At 45.5% G+C, this 18,899-nt stretch overlaps 1 protein-coding gene across 6 annotated transcripts in view; it reads left to right on the forward strand.

The window, feature by feature from the left end:
• The window catches only part of nfasca (neurofascin homolog (chicken) a), a 165,792-nt gene that overhangs the window by 133,085 nt on the left and 13,808 nt on the right, over positions 1 to 18,899 (forward strand). For 4 of the 6 annotated variants that reach the window (XM_026169156.1, XM_026169157.1, XM_026169155.1 and 1 more), the window contains 5 exons: positions 1,147 to 1,173; positions 7,100 to 7,327; positions 9,557 to 9,679; positions 14,669 to 14,815; positions 17,228 to 18,670. In XM_026169156.1, coding sequence (XP_026024941.1) covers positions 1,147 to 1,173; positions 7,100 to 7,327; positions 9,557 to 9,679; positions 14,669 to 14,815; positions 17,228 to 17,436 — 734 coding nt within the window. In that variant the 3' untranslated portion in view covers positions 17,437 to 18,670. Of the gene's footprint in view, positions 1 to 1,146; positions 1,174 to 7,099; positions 7,328 to 9,556; positions 11,294 to 14,668; positions 14,816 to 17,227; positions 18,671 to 18,899 lie in introns of those variants that run through there. The other 2 variants (XM_026169160.1, XM_026169159.1) reach the window with 2 other exon arrangements.

Below are 18,899 nucleotides of genomic sequence, written 5' to 3' on the forward strand. Positions count from 1 at the left end.
GTATTTGCATAGTGCTTTACTTAGTCCCTAAGGACCCCAAAACACTACATCCAGTCATCCACCCATTCACACACACACACACACACACACACTGGTGATGGCAGCTACATTGTAGCCACAGCCACCCTGGGGCGCACTGACAGAGGCGAGGCTGCCGGACACTGGCACCACCGGGCCCTCTGACCACCACCAGTAGGCAAACATGAGGTTAGTATCTTACCCAAGGACACAACGACCGAGACTGTCGAGCCGGGGCTCGAACCGGCAACCTTCCGATTACAAGACGAACTGCCAACTTCAAAAACTAACATGAAAAATATGTAATAGTATTTTATTTCAAATTGATACCATAGGTGCATCTACTAAAAATCTCAGACAAGTTCAAATCCTGGCAACTCAAGGTCAGAGGTCAGGTTTTCTAAAAAGCCTGTGAATGAGTTCAGAAGGAATTTTCAAATTTACACCATAAAGTCATCTAGTAGAAGGCTGAGGGCTGACACTGGCAGTAATGGTGTGTGTCTGTGTCTGTGTGTGCGTGTCTGTGTGTGTGTGTGTGTTTGTGTGCGATGAACAAAGACAGGAAATAAACACAGTCCTCTAATAAAGTAAAGTATGAGGTTATCTGGAGAAGGAGCTGTGATCATTATTATTATGGTTACATTTTAGCCACTTGCTCAGAGACTTGAAGATGTTGCCTTTCAAACAGGGATGTATGGGCAGAGCTCTTTCCATTTCTGGGTACCTCCTACTGCAGACTACCAGTCCAATACCAGTGCTCAATAATTAGGAGGAGGAGGAGACTGGGAATCATTCTTTGTGTGTAAGAAACGAACAATTTGACCCTCAGTCAACAGCTTCAAGGTGACTGTAGGAACAATCATATAAGTATTATTCCTCACTGACCAGCTCACAGTTAAGACACTGTTGTCCTCTATGTTTTCTAGCTAATTTCTTCTTCTGCACCTCCTCACGTGTGTGTTGCATCCAGTGGCAGTGAGATCATATTAATTGAGCAACATGTTACCTCAACCACATGTAGAAACAAACCCGTGGACACTTTGAAGTGCACCTCTGAAGCAACCTTCTTGCTGCCATGTCTGTCTGTCTTACAACTCTCATGTTTTCATTCTCTGTTTTTATTGGCAGAAAACTTTACTGACACGACAGATCTAGGTAAAGGGGATCAAGAAGTGCAGCATGTCTGTCACCTTCTCCCCAACCCCAGCCTATCCATCCACACACTAACAGCAGTGCAGTCCACCTCCATTGCCTGATAAGAATCAGTTCTGCTGCAGGGTGAGGTGCAAAGCAGTGTTAATGAAAATTAGACTTAAACATCATCCTAGAAATGGATGCGATTGGAAACTAAGCTTTTTGATGATCTAAAACGTAGGTTTAAGACGTCACAAAGTGATTTCCTGACTGAACTGCTGTTCGTGCTGCTCGCCTGCCTCTCCTGCATCTCAGCATTGTTTTCTGAGAGTAAAGCTGCTGTCGGGGATTGAATACGCTCGCTTCCCACTTATTGTGTCTGGGATTCACACATTCAGCTGCTGGACTTTTCCCTCATGTCCTGCTAGATCAGTACATACTCTCTTGTAGTCTTCCTTTGGGCAGTGTATATATCTGCTGACCTTTAAATCCAATCCCTGATGGCATGCCTCCACTATACAATCTCACTGCATCACTGCATCGCTGCATTTTTCTGTGTGCTGTGGAACACAAGTTCACCTTGTGCTGGAGATAATGACTTCTCTGTCACTGGATACAGTGTCATGATGACACTGCTGTTTTTGGTGTGGGAAATAAGGGATGATGCACATACGTGCATCCGAAGATGGAGGTGTGTGACAGGTGTGTGTTGGGCAGGACAGACGAACACCATCAGCAGTTGGCATTGCTGCCTTGACTATTCCTCAGAAGTCATGTTGCTCTGTCATCTTCATCCATTGCTGTTCTTCTCTGGATGAATAGCATGTTCAGGAGATCACAGGTAATGTTGTTAGAAGCTTTTGGCTGAGCCGGCCCACCTCACTGAGCTCTCCTGCACATTCTGATATTGCACTAACGGCTGTTTGAGGGCATGCCTGGATTTGATCCCGGTGATAAAAGCATGCTTGCTGGGGGGGGGGTTGGTGCTTGGGTAGGAGCATCAGTAGTGGGGCCCTTCACTGGCTGGATACAATCTCAAGTTGAAGGTACAGTAGATTTCTTTCAAGTGAAATTAACCTGAGGTGTGTGTGATCTCCACAAGGAGTCTCCAAAGTGTCAAAAGCTGAAGAAGAAATCAGTGAAACTGCTGGACTGCTTATATGAAAACGTTCTATACCAGAGCCACTATAACACCTTCTGCTAATACCTACTTTAAGAAGTATAAACATCTTGTACGTATTATGTCTAATCATGTTTCTGTGATCTACAATGGACCTCTTGGGGAGAGTTCACACACATGCCTTATTGTTCGATGGTAAATGCAGTGACTGTGCAACCGTATACTGCCTTCCTGATGTCATGACAGAACAAATAACAATTATACTTGAGTTAATCAAACCACTCGTTATAATTCTATCACCAGTGCTGATAGTTTCTCTTTGAGGTGTCTGCAAGAAAAGTTTTTCCCAAAGCAATCCAAGCTGTTTCCCAACTTTCCCTCAAATGGGTGAAAAATGTATCTTTGATCAGGTCTAATGAACCATGTATGGGTAGATTTAGAGTTAGTAGTGACTAAAACGCAGACATATTTTAGCTCTGTACTGACTGAGCTCTTTCCATTTCCCAGTCAGTGCCCAGTCTGTGGGTTACGGCCACCACGGCGTGTCAGTCTAATACCAGTGTTAGATTATGAAAGTGTAATCCTCACGTCAGGAAGAGACTGGGAATCAGTCTTTATGTGTAAGAAGTTATCAGTAAAACAGTTTTACATTTGAGCCTCATTCTGTTAAAAACAAAATGACATAAAATTACCTTCAAGTTTATAAATGTACCAAAAAATATACAATAAATATCTCCATTTCCATCTTCATCCGCTTTATCCGGGGCCGGGTCACGGGGGCAGCAGCCTAAGTAAAGAGGCCCAGACCTCCCTCTCCCCAGCCACCTCCTCCAGCTTATCCGGGGAACACCAAGGCGTTCCCAGGCCAGCCGAGAGATATAATCTCTCCAGCGTGTCCTGGGTCTGCCCCGGGGCCTCCTCCCGGTGGGACATGCCTGGAACACCTCACCCAGGAGGCGCCCAGGGGGCATCCTTGTCAGATGCCCGAACCACCTCAGCTGGCTCCTTTCGATGTGGAGGAGCAGCGGCTCTACTCTGAGCCCCTCCCGGATGGCCGAACTTCTCACCCTATCTCTAAGGGAGAGGCCAGCCACCCTTCGGAGGAAGCTCATTTCTGCTGCTTGTATCCGCGATCTCGTTCTTTCGGTCACTAACCACAGCTCGTGGCCATAGGTGAGGGTAGGGACGTAGATCGACCGGTAAATTGAGAGCTTCGCTTTTACACTCAGCTCCCTCTTCACCACGACGGACCGGTGCAGCGTCTGCATTACTGCAGCTGCAGCCCCAATCCGTCTGTCGATCTCCGGCTCCCTTCTCCCATCACTCGCGAACAAGACCCCGAGATACTTGAACTCCTCCACTTGGGGCAGGAACTCATCCCCGACCCGGAATGGGCACTCCACCCTTTTCCGGCTGAGAACCATGGCCTCAGATTTGGAGGTGCTGATCCTCATTCCCGCTGCTTCACACTCGGCTGCGAACCGTTCCAGTGCGAGCTGGAGGCCCTCACCCGATGAAGCCAACAGAGCCACATCATCCGCAAAAATCAGAGATGAGATTCTGAGGCCACCAAAGCGAAAGCCCTCCGCCACTTGGCTGCGCCTAGAAATCCTGTCCATAAAAATTATGAACAGAACCGGAGACAAAGGGCAGCCCTGGCGGAGCCCATCACCCACCGGGAACGAGTCCGACTTATTGCCGGCAATGCAAACCAAGCTCTTGCAACGGTTGTATAGGGATCGAATGGCCCGTAACAATGGGCCAGACACCCCATACTCCCGCAACACCTCCCACAGGACACCCCGAGGGACACGGTCGAATGCCTTCTCCAAGTCCACAAAACACATGTAGACTGGTTGGGCAAACTCCCATGCACCCTCAAGTATCCTGGAGAGGATAAAGAGCTGGTCCAGTGTTCCACGACCAGGACGAAAACCGCATTGTTCCTTCTGTATCCAAGGTTCGACTAGCGGACGAACTCTCCTTTCCAGCACCCTGGCATAGACTTTCCCAGGGAGGCTGAGGAGTGTGATCCCCCTGTAGTTGGAACACACCCTCCGGTCCCCCTTCTTAAAGATGGGGACCACCACCCCGGTCTGCCGGTCCACAGATAATACCCCTGATCTCCACGCAACATTGCAGAGGCGTGTCAACCAGGACAGCCCTACAACGTCCAGAGCCTTCAGGAACTCGGGGCGGACCTCATCAACACGAGGGGCTCTGCCACCAAGGAGTTGTTTAACTGCCTCAGTGACCTCCCCCCCGGAAATTGGCGGGTCATTCCCCTCATCCCCAGACTCTGCTTCCTCCTCGGAAGACGTGTCAGTGGGATTAAGGAGGTCCTCGAAGTATTCCTTCCACCGCCTGACAATTTTCTCAGTCGACATCCGCAGCGCTCCGCCAGCACTATACACAGTGCAGGTAGAGCACCGCTTTCCCCTCCTGAGACGCCTGACGGTTTGCCAGAATCTCTTCGAGACAGTCCGAAAGTCTTTTTCCATGGCCTCTCCGAACTCCTCCCACACACGAGTTTTTGCTTCAGCCATTGCCCGAGCCGCATTCCGCTTGGCCTGTCGATACCTGTCGGCTGCCTCCGGAGTCCCACAGGCTAACCAAGCCCGATAGGACTCCTTCTTCAGCCTGGTGGCTCCCTTCACCTCTGGTGTCCACCATTTGTTTCGGGGATTACCACCACGGCAGGCACCAATTACCTTGCGGCCGCAGCTCAATGCAGCAGCTTTGGCAATGGAGACGCTGAACATGGTCCATTCGGACTCAATGTCCCCAGTCTCCCTCGGAATGCTGTTGAAGCTCTGCCGGAGGTGTGCGTTGAAGATCTCGCGGACTGGGGCCTCTGCTAGACGTTCCCAGCACACCCTCACTACGCGTTTAGGTGCACCAGGTCTGTCCAGCGTCCTCTCCCACCACCTGATCCAACTCACCACCAGGTGGTGATCAGTTGACAGCTCAGCCCCTCTCTTTACCCGAGTGTCCAGAACATATGGTCGCAGGTCTGCTGATACGATTACAAAATCGTTCATTGATCTTCGGCCTAGAGTGTCCTGGTGCCACGTGCACTTATGGACACTCTTATGTTTATTAGTTTCAGATGTAGCCATTCTTGTATTTTGCTTGTTTACATTATTGTATTTTGCACAACTCTGTTGCTTGTGAAGCTCGCACACAAGAATTTCACTCACATGTACTGTACCAATGTACCTGCACATGTGATGTGACAATAAAAGTGATTTGATTTGATTTGATGTTCGAACAGGGTGTTCGTTATGGCCAAACTGTGGTTAGCACAGAAGTCCAATAACAAAGCACCGCTCAGGTTCAGATCAGGGAGGCCGTTCCTCCCAATCACGCCCCTGCAGGTCTCACTGTCTTTACCCACATGAGCATTGAAGTCTCCCAGCAGGACAACAGAGTCTCCAGGTGGAGAACCTTCCAGCACCCCCCCCCCCCCAGGGACTCTAAGAAGGCTGGGTACTCCAAACTGCCACTCGGCGCATAAGCGCAGATGACAGTCAGGACCCGTTCCCCGACCCTAAGGCGCAGGGAACAAACCCTCTCGTCCACCTGGAAAAACCCCAACGTACTGGCAGCAAGCCGAGGGGATATTAGGATACCCACCCCAGCCCGCCGCCTCTCACCAGGGGCAACTCCAGACTGAGACAGAGTCCAGCCCCTCTCCAGGAGACTGGTTCCAGAGCCCAAGCCATGCGTAGAGGTGAGCCCGACTATATCTAGCCGGTACCTCTCAACCTCACGCACTTACTCAGGCTCCTTCCCCACCAGAGAGGTGACATTCCATCTCCCTATTGCCAGTCCTGGCAGCCGGGGGTCAGTCCGCCAGGGCCTCCGCTCCTGGCCGCCACCCGGCACACAATGCACACGACCCCTATGGCGCCTCCTGCGGGTGGTGGGCCTGCGGGAGGATGGACCCATGTCTCCTCTTTGGGCTGTGCCCGGCCGGGCCCCATGGACTAAGGCCTGGCCACCAGACGCTTGCCCTCGGGCACCCTCCCCGGGCCTGGCTCCAGGGCGGGGTCCCGGTAACCCTATCCCGGGCGGGGTAAACTGTTCCCTCGATATTCTTTTCATAAGGGTCTTCTGAATCGCTCTTTGTCTGGTCCCTCACTCAGGACCAATTTGCCATGGGAGACCCTACCAGGGGGCAAAAGCCCCCAGACAACATAGCCCCTGGGATCCCTGGGACACACAAACCCCTCCACCACGATAAGGTAGCGATTCAAAGAGGAGTACAATAAATATACATTCTAATAAATACCAATTCATTAGAATAGCGATTTATATTACAAATAAATATCAACAGGTTCAAGATGATTACAGTGAAAAAATACAAATGATATTAGCATTATTTATCTAATTTATTATTAATTTATCTGAGTCGATGAGACACGAGGATCATAGGGAGGAACAAGACCTAAGAACTAGAAATCAGGAAATCATTAGAAACCCTGAATCAAAGAGCATAAACACTGGGTCCCACGTAGCCTAACACTTTGGACGAAACACATTACGAGACAACATCTGTCCTCCTGATGACAGAAGAATAACGTGCATGGATCCTTGGAATGAGATGCTCTCAAATGAGGACTGTGATCTTGCAGGGAATTCCTCGAGTGTTTCTGCTCAGGGATTCTTTGACTTCTCATGCATATGCATGCGTGTGTGTATACATGCGTGTGCGTATGCATGCGTGTGCGAGTAAGCATGTGTGTGTGCGTCATTGTTCATCGTTGTGTTTGACGTTCCTGCTACCTTGTCTTTAACCCTCTGCTCTCTCCTCCTCTTTTGTAGTCGAGCTTACCGACTCCTTTGTGGCTTCTGGTTTCACTCCTACTCCTACTCCTTTTGGTTATCCTTCTCCTACTACCATTGCTCCTACAACCATTAGTACCTCAGCTACTCCCACTCCTACAACTACGACTTCAACCACTACTATTGCCACCACTTCTACTACTGAGGCAACCACTACCATCCTTCCAATGCTGTTCACCACCAAGCGTATTGACCAGAATGTGTTGGGTACTTGCTGTTGTCCCATTCTAGTTTTACTGTCTGTCTACCATTTGAATTGAACTGTCTTCTCCTACCTGAACAGTAAGCTACATCAGTGTTTCCTTCGATACGCTGTGCTGTACCTGCTGCACAAAAAGTGGGGAGTTGCTACAAAATACTGGGTTGTAGCCAGCAAATATCTTCCTGGTCAAGGAGCGAGAACCTAAACGTTTATTTCACAGAACATGATGGCTTTGAGTTTCAGTAGTTTGATTAGTACTTGGACACTGGCAGTGTTAGGACTAAAGTACCGTATTTTCACGACCATAAGACGCACTGTACTAAAAGGCGCAGTCTCAGTTATGTGTGCCATTACTGTATTTAACACACACATAAGGCGCACTGGATTATAGGGTGCATACAAGTACCGTATGCGTATTTAAAAATAAAGCAGGAGCAAAACTGAGTTTGGTACTCACATTTCTATTACCAGTAATCGTCATCATCAACAACACACAAGCATACAAGTGTGCGTATTTAAAAATAAAGCAGGAGCAAAACGAAGTTTGGTACTCACATTTTTATCATCAATCAAACCCATGGAAGTCCTCATCCTCTGTGTCTGAATTGAACAGCTGCGCTAAATCTCCATCAAACATGCCAGGTTCACTTTCTTCACTGTCAGAGTCACTTTTCGTGCCGTGCGGCTCCTCGGAAATGATGCCGGCTTTTGCGAAAGCTCGAACAACAGTGCCAGCAGACATGTTAGCCCAAGCATCTACAATCCATTGGCAAATTGTGGCGTAACTCGCCCGGCGCTGCCTTCCACTCTTGGTGAAACTATGGTCTCCATCGGTCATCCATCGCTCCCAGGCCGCTCGCAGCCTTACTTTGAACGGGCGGTTCACACCGATGTCCAGCGGCTGGAGTTCCTTTGTCAGGCCTCCCGGAATGACAGCAAGCTCACAGTTCATTTGTTTCACTAGTTTTTTCACATCGGCTGTGAGATGGGCACGCATAGAGTCACAGATTAAGAGCGATGGTGATGCGTGGAAAAAACCACCTGGTCTCCTTACATACACCTCCCTCAGCCAGTCTTTCATCATTTCCTCATCCATCCAGCCCCTTTCATTTGCCTTAATGATGATTCCTGCTGGAAACTTCTCTTTAGGCAAAGTCTTTCTCTTAAAAATCACCATAGGCGGCAGTTTCTGTCCATTAGCATGGCAGCCAAGCACAACAGTAAAAGAAGACTTTTCATACCCCGTTGTGCGTATCGCTACCGTGCTGGTCCCCTTCTTCTCCACAGTGTGACTCACCGGGATGTCAAAAGTGAGCGGGACCTCGTCCATGTTTGTGATGTGGCTGGGTTGGATGTTTTTGTCGCCGGTGTGCTGCAGTAGGAGCGGAAGATGGCCAGCTTTTCCTTATAATCCGCTGGAAGTTGCTGCGCTACCGTAGTCCTGGTCCGGATGGAAAAATGGCACCGTTTCATAAAAAGTGAAAGTGAAACTGCTTTTAGCCGAATGGTGACCGTCGAAACGCTTCTCCCGCTCGTTCTTTGCTCGATGATCCACCGCTCGAGTCTTTCCTCCAACTCGGGCCACCTCGCCTTATGTCCGCGGAAACTCAGCTGCGTTTTCTTGACCTGCCGGAGCTCGTTTTCTAGCTTCCTCCATTTGCGAACCATCGATTCGTTAATCTTAAATTCTCTCGCCACTGCTCGATTTCCATGTTCCTCCGCGTAGCTGATGGCCTTCAGTTTAAACTGTGCTTCATAAGCGTGTCTCTTTGCCATTTTCAGGGTTGCGCCCACACTTCACCCTTTAGCGTTCTCATGGTGTTCTCTACTACGTCCTCCTTACATCACACAGGGCGCACTGCGCTATAGGGCGCGCCGTACTTTTTGAAGAAAATCTAAGACTTTTAAGTGCGCCTTATGGTCGTGAAAATACGGTAATCGCTAACTCAGAAGTAAACATTACAATTCATTCATTCATGAACTTAAAAAAACTATGCAGATATATTTGGGTGGGGGGGGGGGGGGGGTGAATATAGTTTAATGCTCTTAGTTTGATTTTGAGCAAAGCATGGAGTCTGTTTTGTTGTAGGAAGACTTGTGCAAGGCTAGCAGTCTGCACGGGTCCAAACAGAGCCCTGTGTGTGGTTGTTGTAACTGTGCCCTCTCTGCCTCTTGCTTCCAACTTTGAACCCTTTGTCCCCTACCCCACCCCCCACCTACCCTACCTTGTGTAGTGGCTTCTGGGCGAGAGATCTGGAATTTGACGGTGGAGCCTAACAGTAACTACGCTAAAGTCAGCTGGACGCACAACTTCCCGGCCAGCAGCAGCGATTTTGTACTAGAGTTCACTCTGGACAGTAAGAAATCAGACCAAGCTCAAACTGCGCTACTGAGATATAAACTGTGAACTAAATGTTCTGACTACAGAGTAGATCTACAAGGATAGTGAAGTAAAACCGGAGCTTCAAGGTGCAGAGTGTAGGTGGAGCTGAACAGGTAAAACCAAATGTTATCACACCATTTGTACATTACGGGAATACAGGACACTACAGCCTGGTGGCAAGGAGGAGCCCGGATCCAGGTTTGAAGTTCTCATAAGCATCTTCAAACCGAACATTAGAATGAAATAAATAGATGTAGTCAACATAAACGTCTGTTTGATACTGTGTGTGCAAGCTTGAGGTCAGATGGTTCAAATTGGCTTCCTTTTTGCTTTTTATAAGTGCATTCTTTTGCTAACAATTCACACGTAATCAGCTTGAAAAGACCTAACAATATATCATTTAGCTGCAGTAACACAATCTATAGTTAGATTTTAATGTGACTGGATGAGAGGAAAACATCTGGATGTGCAGTAGCAGTCTTGAAAATGTTTTCCAGATCAGCATAATATTGATTTTAGTCACAACAGAAATGGTACATCTCAATGTAATTATATTCAGATGAAAGATGACATTTTGTTCCATATACTTCGCAGTTACACGTTAACTGAGAGCCGTTTTTAGGCAGCATCTGCAAAATTATTTTCCCTCTCACTCTTTGGTTCTGCCTGTTTGAGTGCACCATGTGCATGGATCTATGAGTTCTGTTGCCTTTCTTTGCGTTGCTTTTGTTGGCCCGGCGCTGGGATGGGCTGCTTTCTTTGAACGGCTGTTTAACTGTGTCTTTGTTGCTCACCAAGGCTGCCATACTCACCTGCTTGGTATGAAGTGCTGTGTACTCTGGCTTTTAATCATCCCACCTTTTCACAGAGCAAAATTGGGTAGCTCTGATCAGACATCTCAGTTACTGCTGTTTGCCTCAGCCCAGTCTATAAAGTCTGGAGCAGAGAAAGGATGGAGATGTGTTTGTGTACTTGTGCTGAGATTTTAATTATTAATGTCTGCGTGTGAGGAAAGGAAGTGATGTGATTGGTCTGATGCTATCCACTTCTCTCACCCATTCCTGCACTGTCAGGCTGTCAGGATGTGAGATCTAGACTTTTCTTTCATACAGACTCTTGATCCGTGGTAGGTCATGTTTGAGGACACAGTGTATGTAACCCTGATAAGATAAACCACAGCAGGCCTAACGGGAGATCTGTCCAGCCAGGGTGTGTTTGTTTTTAGGTTGACTGAGACAAAGGAGACGCTTCTTCTCTCATTTTTGAGACAACAGGGATGTTTACTTACTATGTTTCAAAAAACATAGTAAGTGATATAAATAAATCTTAACCTCTTCCAACCTATTGTAGAGTAAGATGAACTCGTGTAAAGTAGTAAAGCTGTTTATAATGTGTGTTTATTGATTTTATTAAGACTCTTTCAAAAGAGTCCACATTTTTTTTCGTTTATTAAGTTTTTTTTGTTTGTTTCCAATTGAGAATTAGCTAGCTACTGGAGCTAACCAGCGCTAACTACAACCCAACAGTAAACAGGAAGTACCAGGGCTGGACTGGGACAAAAAATGGGCCCGGGCATTTTGACTAGAGACCGGCCCCCCAGGTATTATAGGAAAAGCCATGAAGCCTTTGAATGAAAACAAACGCTGCTGTGACAGTGATGCACAGTCTTGTTGGTATATGTATGATTTCTATACGTTTGACATCAGATTAAAACTTTGGTCGTAAGATTCAGATAATTATTTCATAAAAGTGAGACAGTTTAAATGAGAATAAGAAAGAAAAGTATTTCTTTGTGCCCCCCTCTCCCTGTTAATGCCCTACCTGCCCCCCTTTGCTAGACCCGCCTCTGCACAGTTACCAGCTGTCAGCTGCTTAGAAAAGGATCCTGGTGTTATTTGTCTCTCAGAAACAGTTCATAACTTCAACTCATTCATATCAACCCTCTGCTGGTTTCCTCTTTCTGGCGCAAAGTGGGTGATAAACAAACAAGAGCGAAAAGCCAATCAGCTGATCACTGATCAGTTTCATGACTGAAGTAGCAACAGGAGAGAGAGGGGGGAGAATGAGAGGAGAAGAAGGCAGCTGTGCAGCAAAGACAGAATAACTCCAGCTTTGTGTCTTTTTCCATTGTAGCTGAAGTCCGGGACAAACGGTTCCTTTTCACCTCAATATGAAAGGTGTAATATTTTCTCTGACTGTAAAAAGTCAGCATAACGAAAATAAACTGCACCTAAACTTGGTTTATATCTGACCCAGATAGACTTCAGCTCATAACTTCTTACTTGAAGTTCAGTTCACCTGACTCTCCGCTCGGCGGCCGCCTCGGGTCTCTCCTGTTCTGCTGTTGTACTCTACTTTATACGGTTACAAAAACAACAAAGAAAGAAAGAAAACAAGAAAACAAATCCCAACAGGGTTTTAAATGCATTGAAGAAATTGTATTGATACTATCTCTACTCAATACAGAATGCATGTAGGTCAGGTCATAGACTTTACGACATTACGACAGGAGTGCATTATTGATGCTGGTGGGTTAGGGCTACCGAGAAGGCCCCGCTACATGTCGCTACAGGTCACGAACACGTCCCAACACACTGCCCGAACAGGTTACTAACCCTGGACAACCTGTCCCCAGAGTTAAGGGACGTATCAGGCAGAGCTAGCCACAATAACTGCCACAAACTGCCTTTTTATGTTTGATTGTTATACTTAAAAAAAGAATGTGGAGAATATATTGTTTAGGAAAAGGATTGGGTTACTTTGATTTTTTTACAGCTGCTTGAAAACAATAAACTAGCATTTAAATACACTGTTTTCAAATAGGGCTGACTGTCATGAGGATAATTATTTAGCCACATACACAAAAGAAAGACGTGGCAGATGGATATCATTTTACAAATGACAAAAAGCCTTTCTCATAACACTTCACTGACTTTTGTCAAACAGCATGTTCTTTGTGTGTCTGTGCTTTCTTTGGCTGGTTTGAGGACTGCTGTAGCATGGCTTGGTAATCACCCATGTTGGATGACTTTCACTTTGTGTGGCTAACAGCATGGTGCATGATGTCACTTCATGCTGCCTCTTCAGAGTGTGTCTCATTGGCATGACAGACGTGTTTCTGCTGAAAACGTGCAGGCTGTCATCACTGCTTTCTGCCTGGACCTTAGAGATAGGAGGGGGTCTGGTGTCTAACTGAGACGAGCAATGTTTTGCCACCTGACATAGATTTAACTCAAAGTGCTTACATTTTAAAATCCTGTTTAGTAGCATCTTCTCTCAGTATGGAGCTTTATGTCACTGGGTTGGTTGTTTGGTTGCCGTCAATAGACTTGCTGTTAGCTGACTAGTAACAGAACCAATAACCTGGGGAAAAACAGGGACAATAAAAGCAGTTTAAGGGGGTCGCTTTTGTTCTGCACCTAGCTGCAACAATGGGTTTAAAATCAAGCCTATACTGTCCACTTTCACTTTATCACTTAAGCAGTCAGCGGTTCTTTGTTGTTTGGCTAGCTGCACTGACTTGGGAAAATCTGCCTGCATTGTTCGGGCTACAAAGTACTTTTTAAATGAAGACTGTTTGGATGAGAGACCAACTAGCTTGAGCCCAATACTGCAGCCTTTCCTCGACAGGCCGGGTGCAACGAGCCGCACAATTAGCTTGAAAATAAAGTGTTCGCAAATTATGATATAATATATGCGCTATTTTATATAATAAAATATGCTCTTTTTTTCCCAAGCACATCAAACAGTTCACTGTGTTTCTTATTAAAACACGATCCAAAATCCTGACCTTCATGCGCATGGTCGAAGGAGAAAAAGCCTCCGTGTTAAAGTCTCCTTCGCCTAAATGTAGGTGAAGGAGTAATCCAGTCTCTAGGGGTGTGGAACCTCCACAAAGTCTCGGGGAAATATGCCGACGCGAGAACTGCTACATAATGTAACTGGACATACAACAGCTTGTGGACAAAGTTTCCAGTTTAGATGTTATTCTTTTTTGTTGAGGCACCTTAAGAAGTTAATAGAGACAATACAGTTCATCATTTCTTTAAGTAGTCAGTATACCGATCCACACTCGCTTCCAGTGATCGCTGCCCGAAAGTGATTTCCAGAATTTTTCAAAAGAATGATTTCTGGAAATTAAACTTTTATGAAAGAATATCAAGTAGTTTACAGCCAAAAAGAACATTCCCATTGTAAAGTAGCTGCTGCAAAGTGACTTTTATCCAGGTAAAAAGTGTTGTTGACATTAAAAATGTCTTATTTGAAGAGAGATGGAGGGTATCAGACATTGAAACAAATGTAATATCACAGTTGTATAAACTTACCTGATAATCTTGATAATGCTTTCCTGTGAAAGAACGATGCAGACAAACCCCGCAGAATTTCAAAGGTCTGCTTATGTCCCACGGAGTTACTGGTTTTGTTGCTAGTTTGTGAACATAAACTAATGCAGAGTAGATCTATTGATGGTAACCAGCACCAACGTTGTGTACTGACAGAAGACGGTGCTGAACATGTTTTAAAACATGCTTTTCAGCCGATTGTATTCCAGTGGTTTTGCTTGACAGACAGTGGTCCTTGTGCCTCACTATTCCACTACTAGCAATGATCAGGATTCTGCAGGGAACTTGACCTTGAAGAAAAAAGTAGTCAGAGGGCCATAAAACAGTAAGATTAATCAGAACATATTGTCTGAAGTGAGAATTTCATAAAGTGTTGTGGCCAGGCATACATACTGTTTAATCCATATGTTTTACTAATTTAAAGAGATGAGTGAATCTTTATGGCCACTGTGGTCGCGGCATTGCTATCAGCCTCAGTTCAGCACCGCCACCCTGCTATCAGACAACAGCAGTCTCCCTGTAAAGCACTGTGATGCTGCAGACTGTTGTATGCCCGGTTTTAAAGTGGAGCGAAGGCCACACCCCTGGAGTGTGATTGGCCTCTTAATTGTGTTTCCAAGGTAACAAGACGAAGAAAGATGTAAAGAGTCAACAGCCCCCCATTAATGTGGTGGATCTCATCCCAGGCGTCGTGTATCACCTGAGAGTTTACTCCCATCTATTCAACAGTGTCAGCAGCAAATCTGTCACCTTTAAGACCAAAGCAGGTGAGACCACACCTGGCCGTGTGGAGCAAGGATGGGAGCCAGCTGGGCTCCTCTACGTATTTGACACAAGTAATATCTACACTGACTAAGTCAGTGCAGGGCGGGTTGTCACGGTTTGTTTAATTGATATCTGTCTTGTTTTTTCCCAGCAGTAAACCTTCTACATTTGAAATGCCTCAGATTTAGAGGGCTTGTCTTTAGAAATGGAATCTACATGACAAGAAGTACAAGTTAGTTTAGATCGTGTGCTTACTTCTGGTAGTTCACGGCCCTGTGTTTTTAACCAACTAAAAAGTTCGACTTTAAAGAGATATATTTATTGCTTCTGTCTTGTGTGTGTGTAAAAATTAGAGATGGCACGATACCACTTCTTTATGTCCGATACCGATATCATAAATTTGGATATCTGCCGATACCGATATGAATCCGATATAGTGTGTTTTTAATCAATAAAACTGTTTTTTTAATATCTTGCTGCATTTTGTTCATACTCAAGTTTAAATAAACAACAACACTAAAGCTATTCTGTTATACCTGTATGCAAAAAATGCACTGCACCCAAAATATTTCACAGTTCAGCAACACTGATCAATCTAATAAACTTAAACCTGCTCCATCCTTCCTATTCTGGTATTTTAAAGAGTACTTAGCATAAATATTAAGCAACCTAACTAATAGGGTTCCAACTCCCAGCAACAACAAAAATAGGGAACCACCCCCCACCTCATGATGCTTAATCGACGTAATCAACTTTAATTTGATGCAGTGTGAAAAAAAATGCACAGAAATCAATTATTTTTCAAGAATAATTAAATAGATTCAACATCTTTCTTGCACGTTGTCACAAGTTTTGTGAGGTGCTTTTTTGATATTTAATGGATCGGATTACATTTTTTATTTTTCTCTGATATCCGATCCAGTAATTTAGGTCAGTATCAGACTGATACGTAATATCGGATCGGTCCAGCTCTAGTACATATATCTGTATATATATGCAGATATATGTTACTGGTCCAAAGTTTTAGAACACCACTATTTTAATGCCTCATTGCACTCTGAAAACAGCTCTGGCACTTATGTTTTGGGTGGTTGATGGGGCTGCAGGGTGCTGTGGTAGCTGTTTTGGTTCAGGGGGCCTCTCACTGTGTACAAGTCACTGACCTTGGATCCACCAAAACAGCCCCTTCAGTAGTCCAGTGTCGGTGTTTCATGGCCCAGACGAGCCTCTTTGTCTCATTCTGACGTCTGGCTTTCTTGCTGCAACTCGTCCTGTCAAACCTGCAGCTCGAAGTTTCTCTTCACAGCTGAAACTGAGACTTTCTCACTACGACCACGATTAAACTGCTTGAAGCTGTTGTCCTGTGAGCCGCCATCACACAGCTGTTAACTCTCAGAAACTTGTCCTCTGATTCAGTCGTGTCTCTGGGTCTGCAGACCTCCTCCTGTCACAGTTTCTGAGCCTTTGGCTGAAGGAAGCTGGACTCACTGTCTCTCTGCAGGACAGACCTGCATTTATAAGTGTTATGATGGTCTGTGTCTCTTCCATTGTTAAATTTTGTAGCAACACTCTACTTTCTGGAGTACTGTTCAGCTGATGCTCACGAGAGTACATCAGTGTGTCCCAGCACTGCTTTGTGCAGACAGAGGGGGGAGTAATCCAGAAAAGCTGGAACAGCTGTAGGAAGTACCAGCAGCAGCTTTCAAGGCTTGATCAGCCTCCATTGCTGCAGAACAGATTTAAACTGTTAGCCCATGTTGTCCCTGAAAAAGGCCTTTTCGTATGTGCACATTAGTTTTCAGTTTGGGGTAAGCTTTGTTTTTAACCACTTCCCTTTGTACCATTTCGATCTATTCGTTGGACTTGGATGACTTGAACTGCAATAAATTACTGGAAAAATCAGGGTGTTCCAAAACTTTTGACCAGTGCGGTATCCTTCTGGTGAGTTAAGACTAATGACTAAAACAAGCTGTCAGCTCAAGTCCCAAATATGGGACATGAACATGAAGCTGGGATAAATCAAGCACCGGTAAAAATGACTGATCTTGGTAGGCGGTTGGTACAGTTTGTCAACCAGCAGAGAAACTCCTCATGCAGGCTTACACAGTGACTGTGGCAGCTGTGAAACAAAGTCCCTGACTTGTTGGGAAAAAAGTACATTTTTCAGATTAAATCACACAGTGTGTGAATTTTTAGGCAATCACTTGACATGGACAGGATCATGTTCACTGCATCATCCTCACTGTTTTTGGGGAAATGATGACATATTGGTTCTGAGCTGTTGACGTCTGCTGAGCGCTCTGGGATGGGTTAGGGGGTTAACCCTAACCCTCCTCAGATAAATACTAACTCTCTTTGCGTTCTTCTTTCTTGTCCACTGTCTCGTCTTGTTTGTCTCTCTGACACGACTCCAGCCTACATAGACCAGGTAGACATAGCCACGCAGGGCTGGTTCATCGGATTGATGTGCGCCATCGCCCTTATCATCCTGATCCTTCTCATCGTCTGTTTCATCAAGCGGAGCAGAGGAGGAAAATACCCAGGTAAGCTTCCCACAGCATTCTTATGCAAGTCTATTCTCTTGAGTGAAATCGTGCAGACAGTGGGAAGAAGTGATTATTGAATTTGTGGCGCCACACAGAGACTGAATATTCTTTAATGCCGAGAGGAAGAATATGTCAGTAATGTCACAGTTCATCCAGGTAGTTTCCTTTTAGAAGATCAATGGTCTTAATGGTCTTGAGAGTCGTGGGTATTTTAGCCAGTGCTGTCATATGTGGCTACAAGGACATAGTTAGAGCTAGTTACTGATTCCATCTCCCACGCCTCATGCCATTACACGTCTGGGTGGAAGGATGTTGTTGAGGTTTCATCAGCAGAGCATTTTCTGAAGCATCTGGGTTCAAGAAGCAGGTCTGTGTATTGTAGTGAATCAAACCTTCAACAAACAACAAGCAGTGAGCCTGAAAGGAATCTTTGCTCTGAGCGAATGTAAGCTAGTCTTACTTTGCTGTGTCTGCACCCAGGCAGAGGTCTGTTCTTGCAGCTCCTCTGGTGACCAGGTGATGATGCATCTCATGCAAACATTCAGCGTGTTGAAGGTGCTCTTGTTTCCTGATGGGCCACTAAACTACCACCTTGACTTTTTCCGTCTGTCCACTGAATTCAAGGAATGCCAGTGTGGTGTGAAGCTGTCTGCTTTGACATACAGTCTGTTTTCCCAGGACGGTGGCTGGGCCTGTGTTTCTGTGCTGGTGCCGTCCTAACACAAAGGGATTTCTGAGTAATACAAACAGACACGTGTGTGTAGAAAATAAGAAAACAATACCTGATTGATCTTCTTTTGCTGTGGATTGTAAATATGTGCTCTTCATTGGCTTAAAGTATAAATAAATATTGTTTTACTGAAGCAGCTATGACGAGAGGAAGAACAGCTGCTTACCAAAGGGCGAGTGGCACACTGCGCTGTGAACTCATGTGTTTACCTTTGACAACATCAAAACATGAATCAATATTGTCATGCACTTTTTTAAAGAAAGGAAAGCACACTGGTCTTTTTTATTTAAATATTTCTTTTGATAAGTGAAAATGGGTGGGTGGTTTCAGACGGGGTCTCTGGACAAGACAACACGAGGTGACTGAAGTCTTCTTAGATATCTTTCAGCGCAGTATGGAGGAAGAGCGGTCAGTTTTCCATTTGTTTCTCACTCTGACCAAGAGATGATGATAAAGATGATTCCTTACATCTAATTTTGTGAAGACGGCTGCCCCGCCTAGAGGTTCAATACTGAGCTTTACAGAACTCGTTTGTTTTAACCCTCCTGCCATCCTTTAAAAAACTCACACCCATCACCCTAGGGACCATTCTCAGCCACGCCATAAAAAGACCATATATCCATATTTTATTCCACTTTAAATTAGCCAACCTTGTAAAACTACTTCTCCCTGAAATATTCATGTAAAGTTTTAATTATATTTTCGTTGTTTTAACCCTTCAAATCCCAGTGTTATTACATGAGCGCCCTGTGTTATAAGCCCCAAAAACCAAAAAACGAAACTAAATATTTCCACAAAAAACCAGTTGAA

Source organism: Astatotilapia calliptera, chromosome 5 (assembly GCF_900246225.1).
Source record: "Astatotilapia calliptera chromosome 5, fAstCal1.2, whole genome shotgun sequence".
Lineage (NCBI taxonomy): Eukaryota > Metazoa > Chordata > Actinopteri > Cichliformes > Cichlidae > Astatotilapia > Astatotilapia calliptera.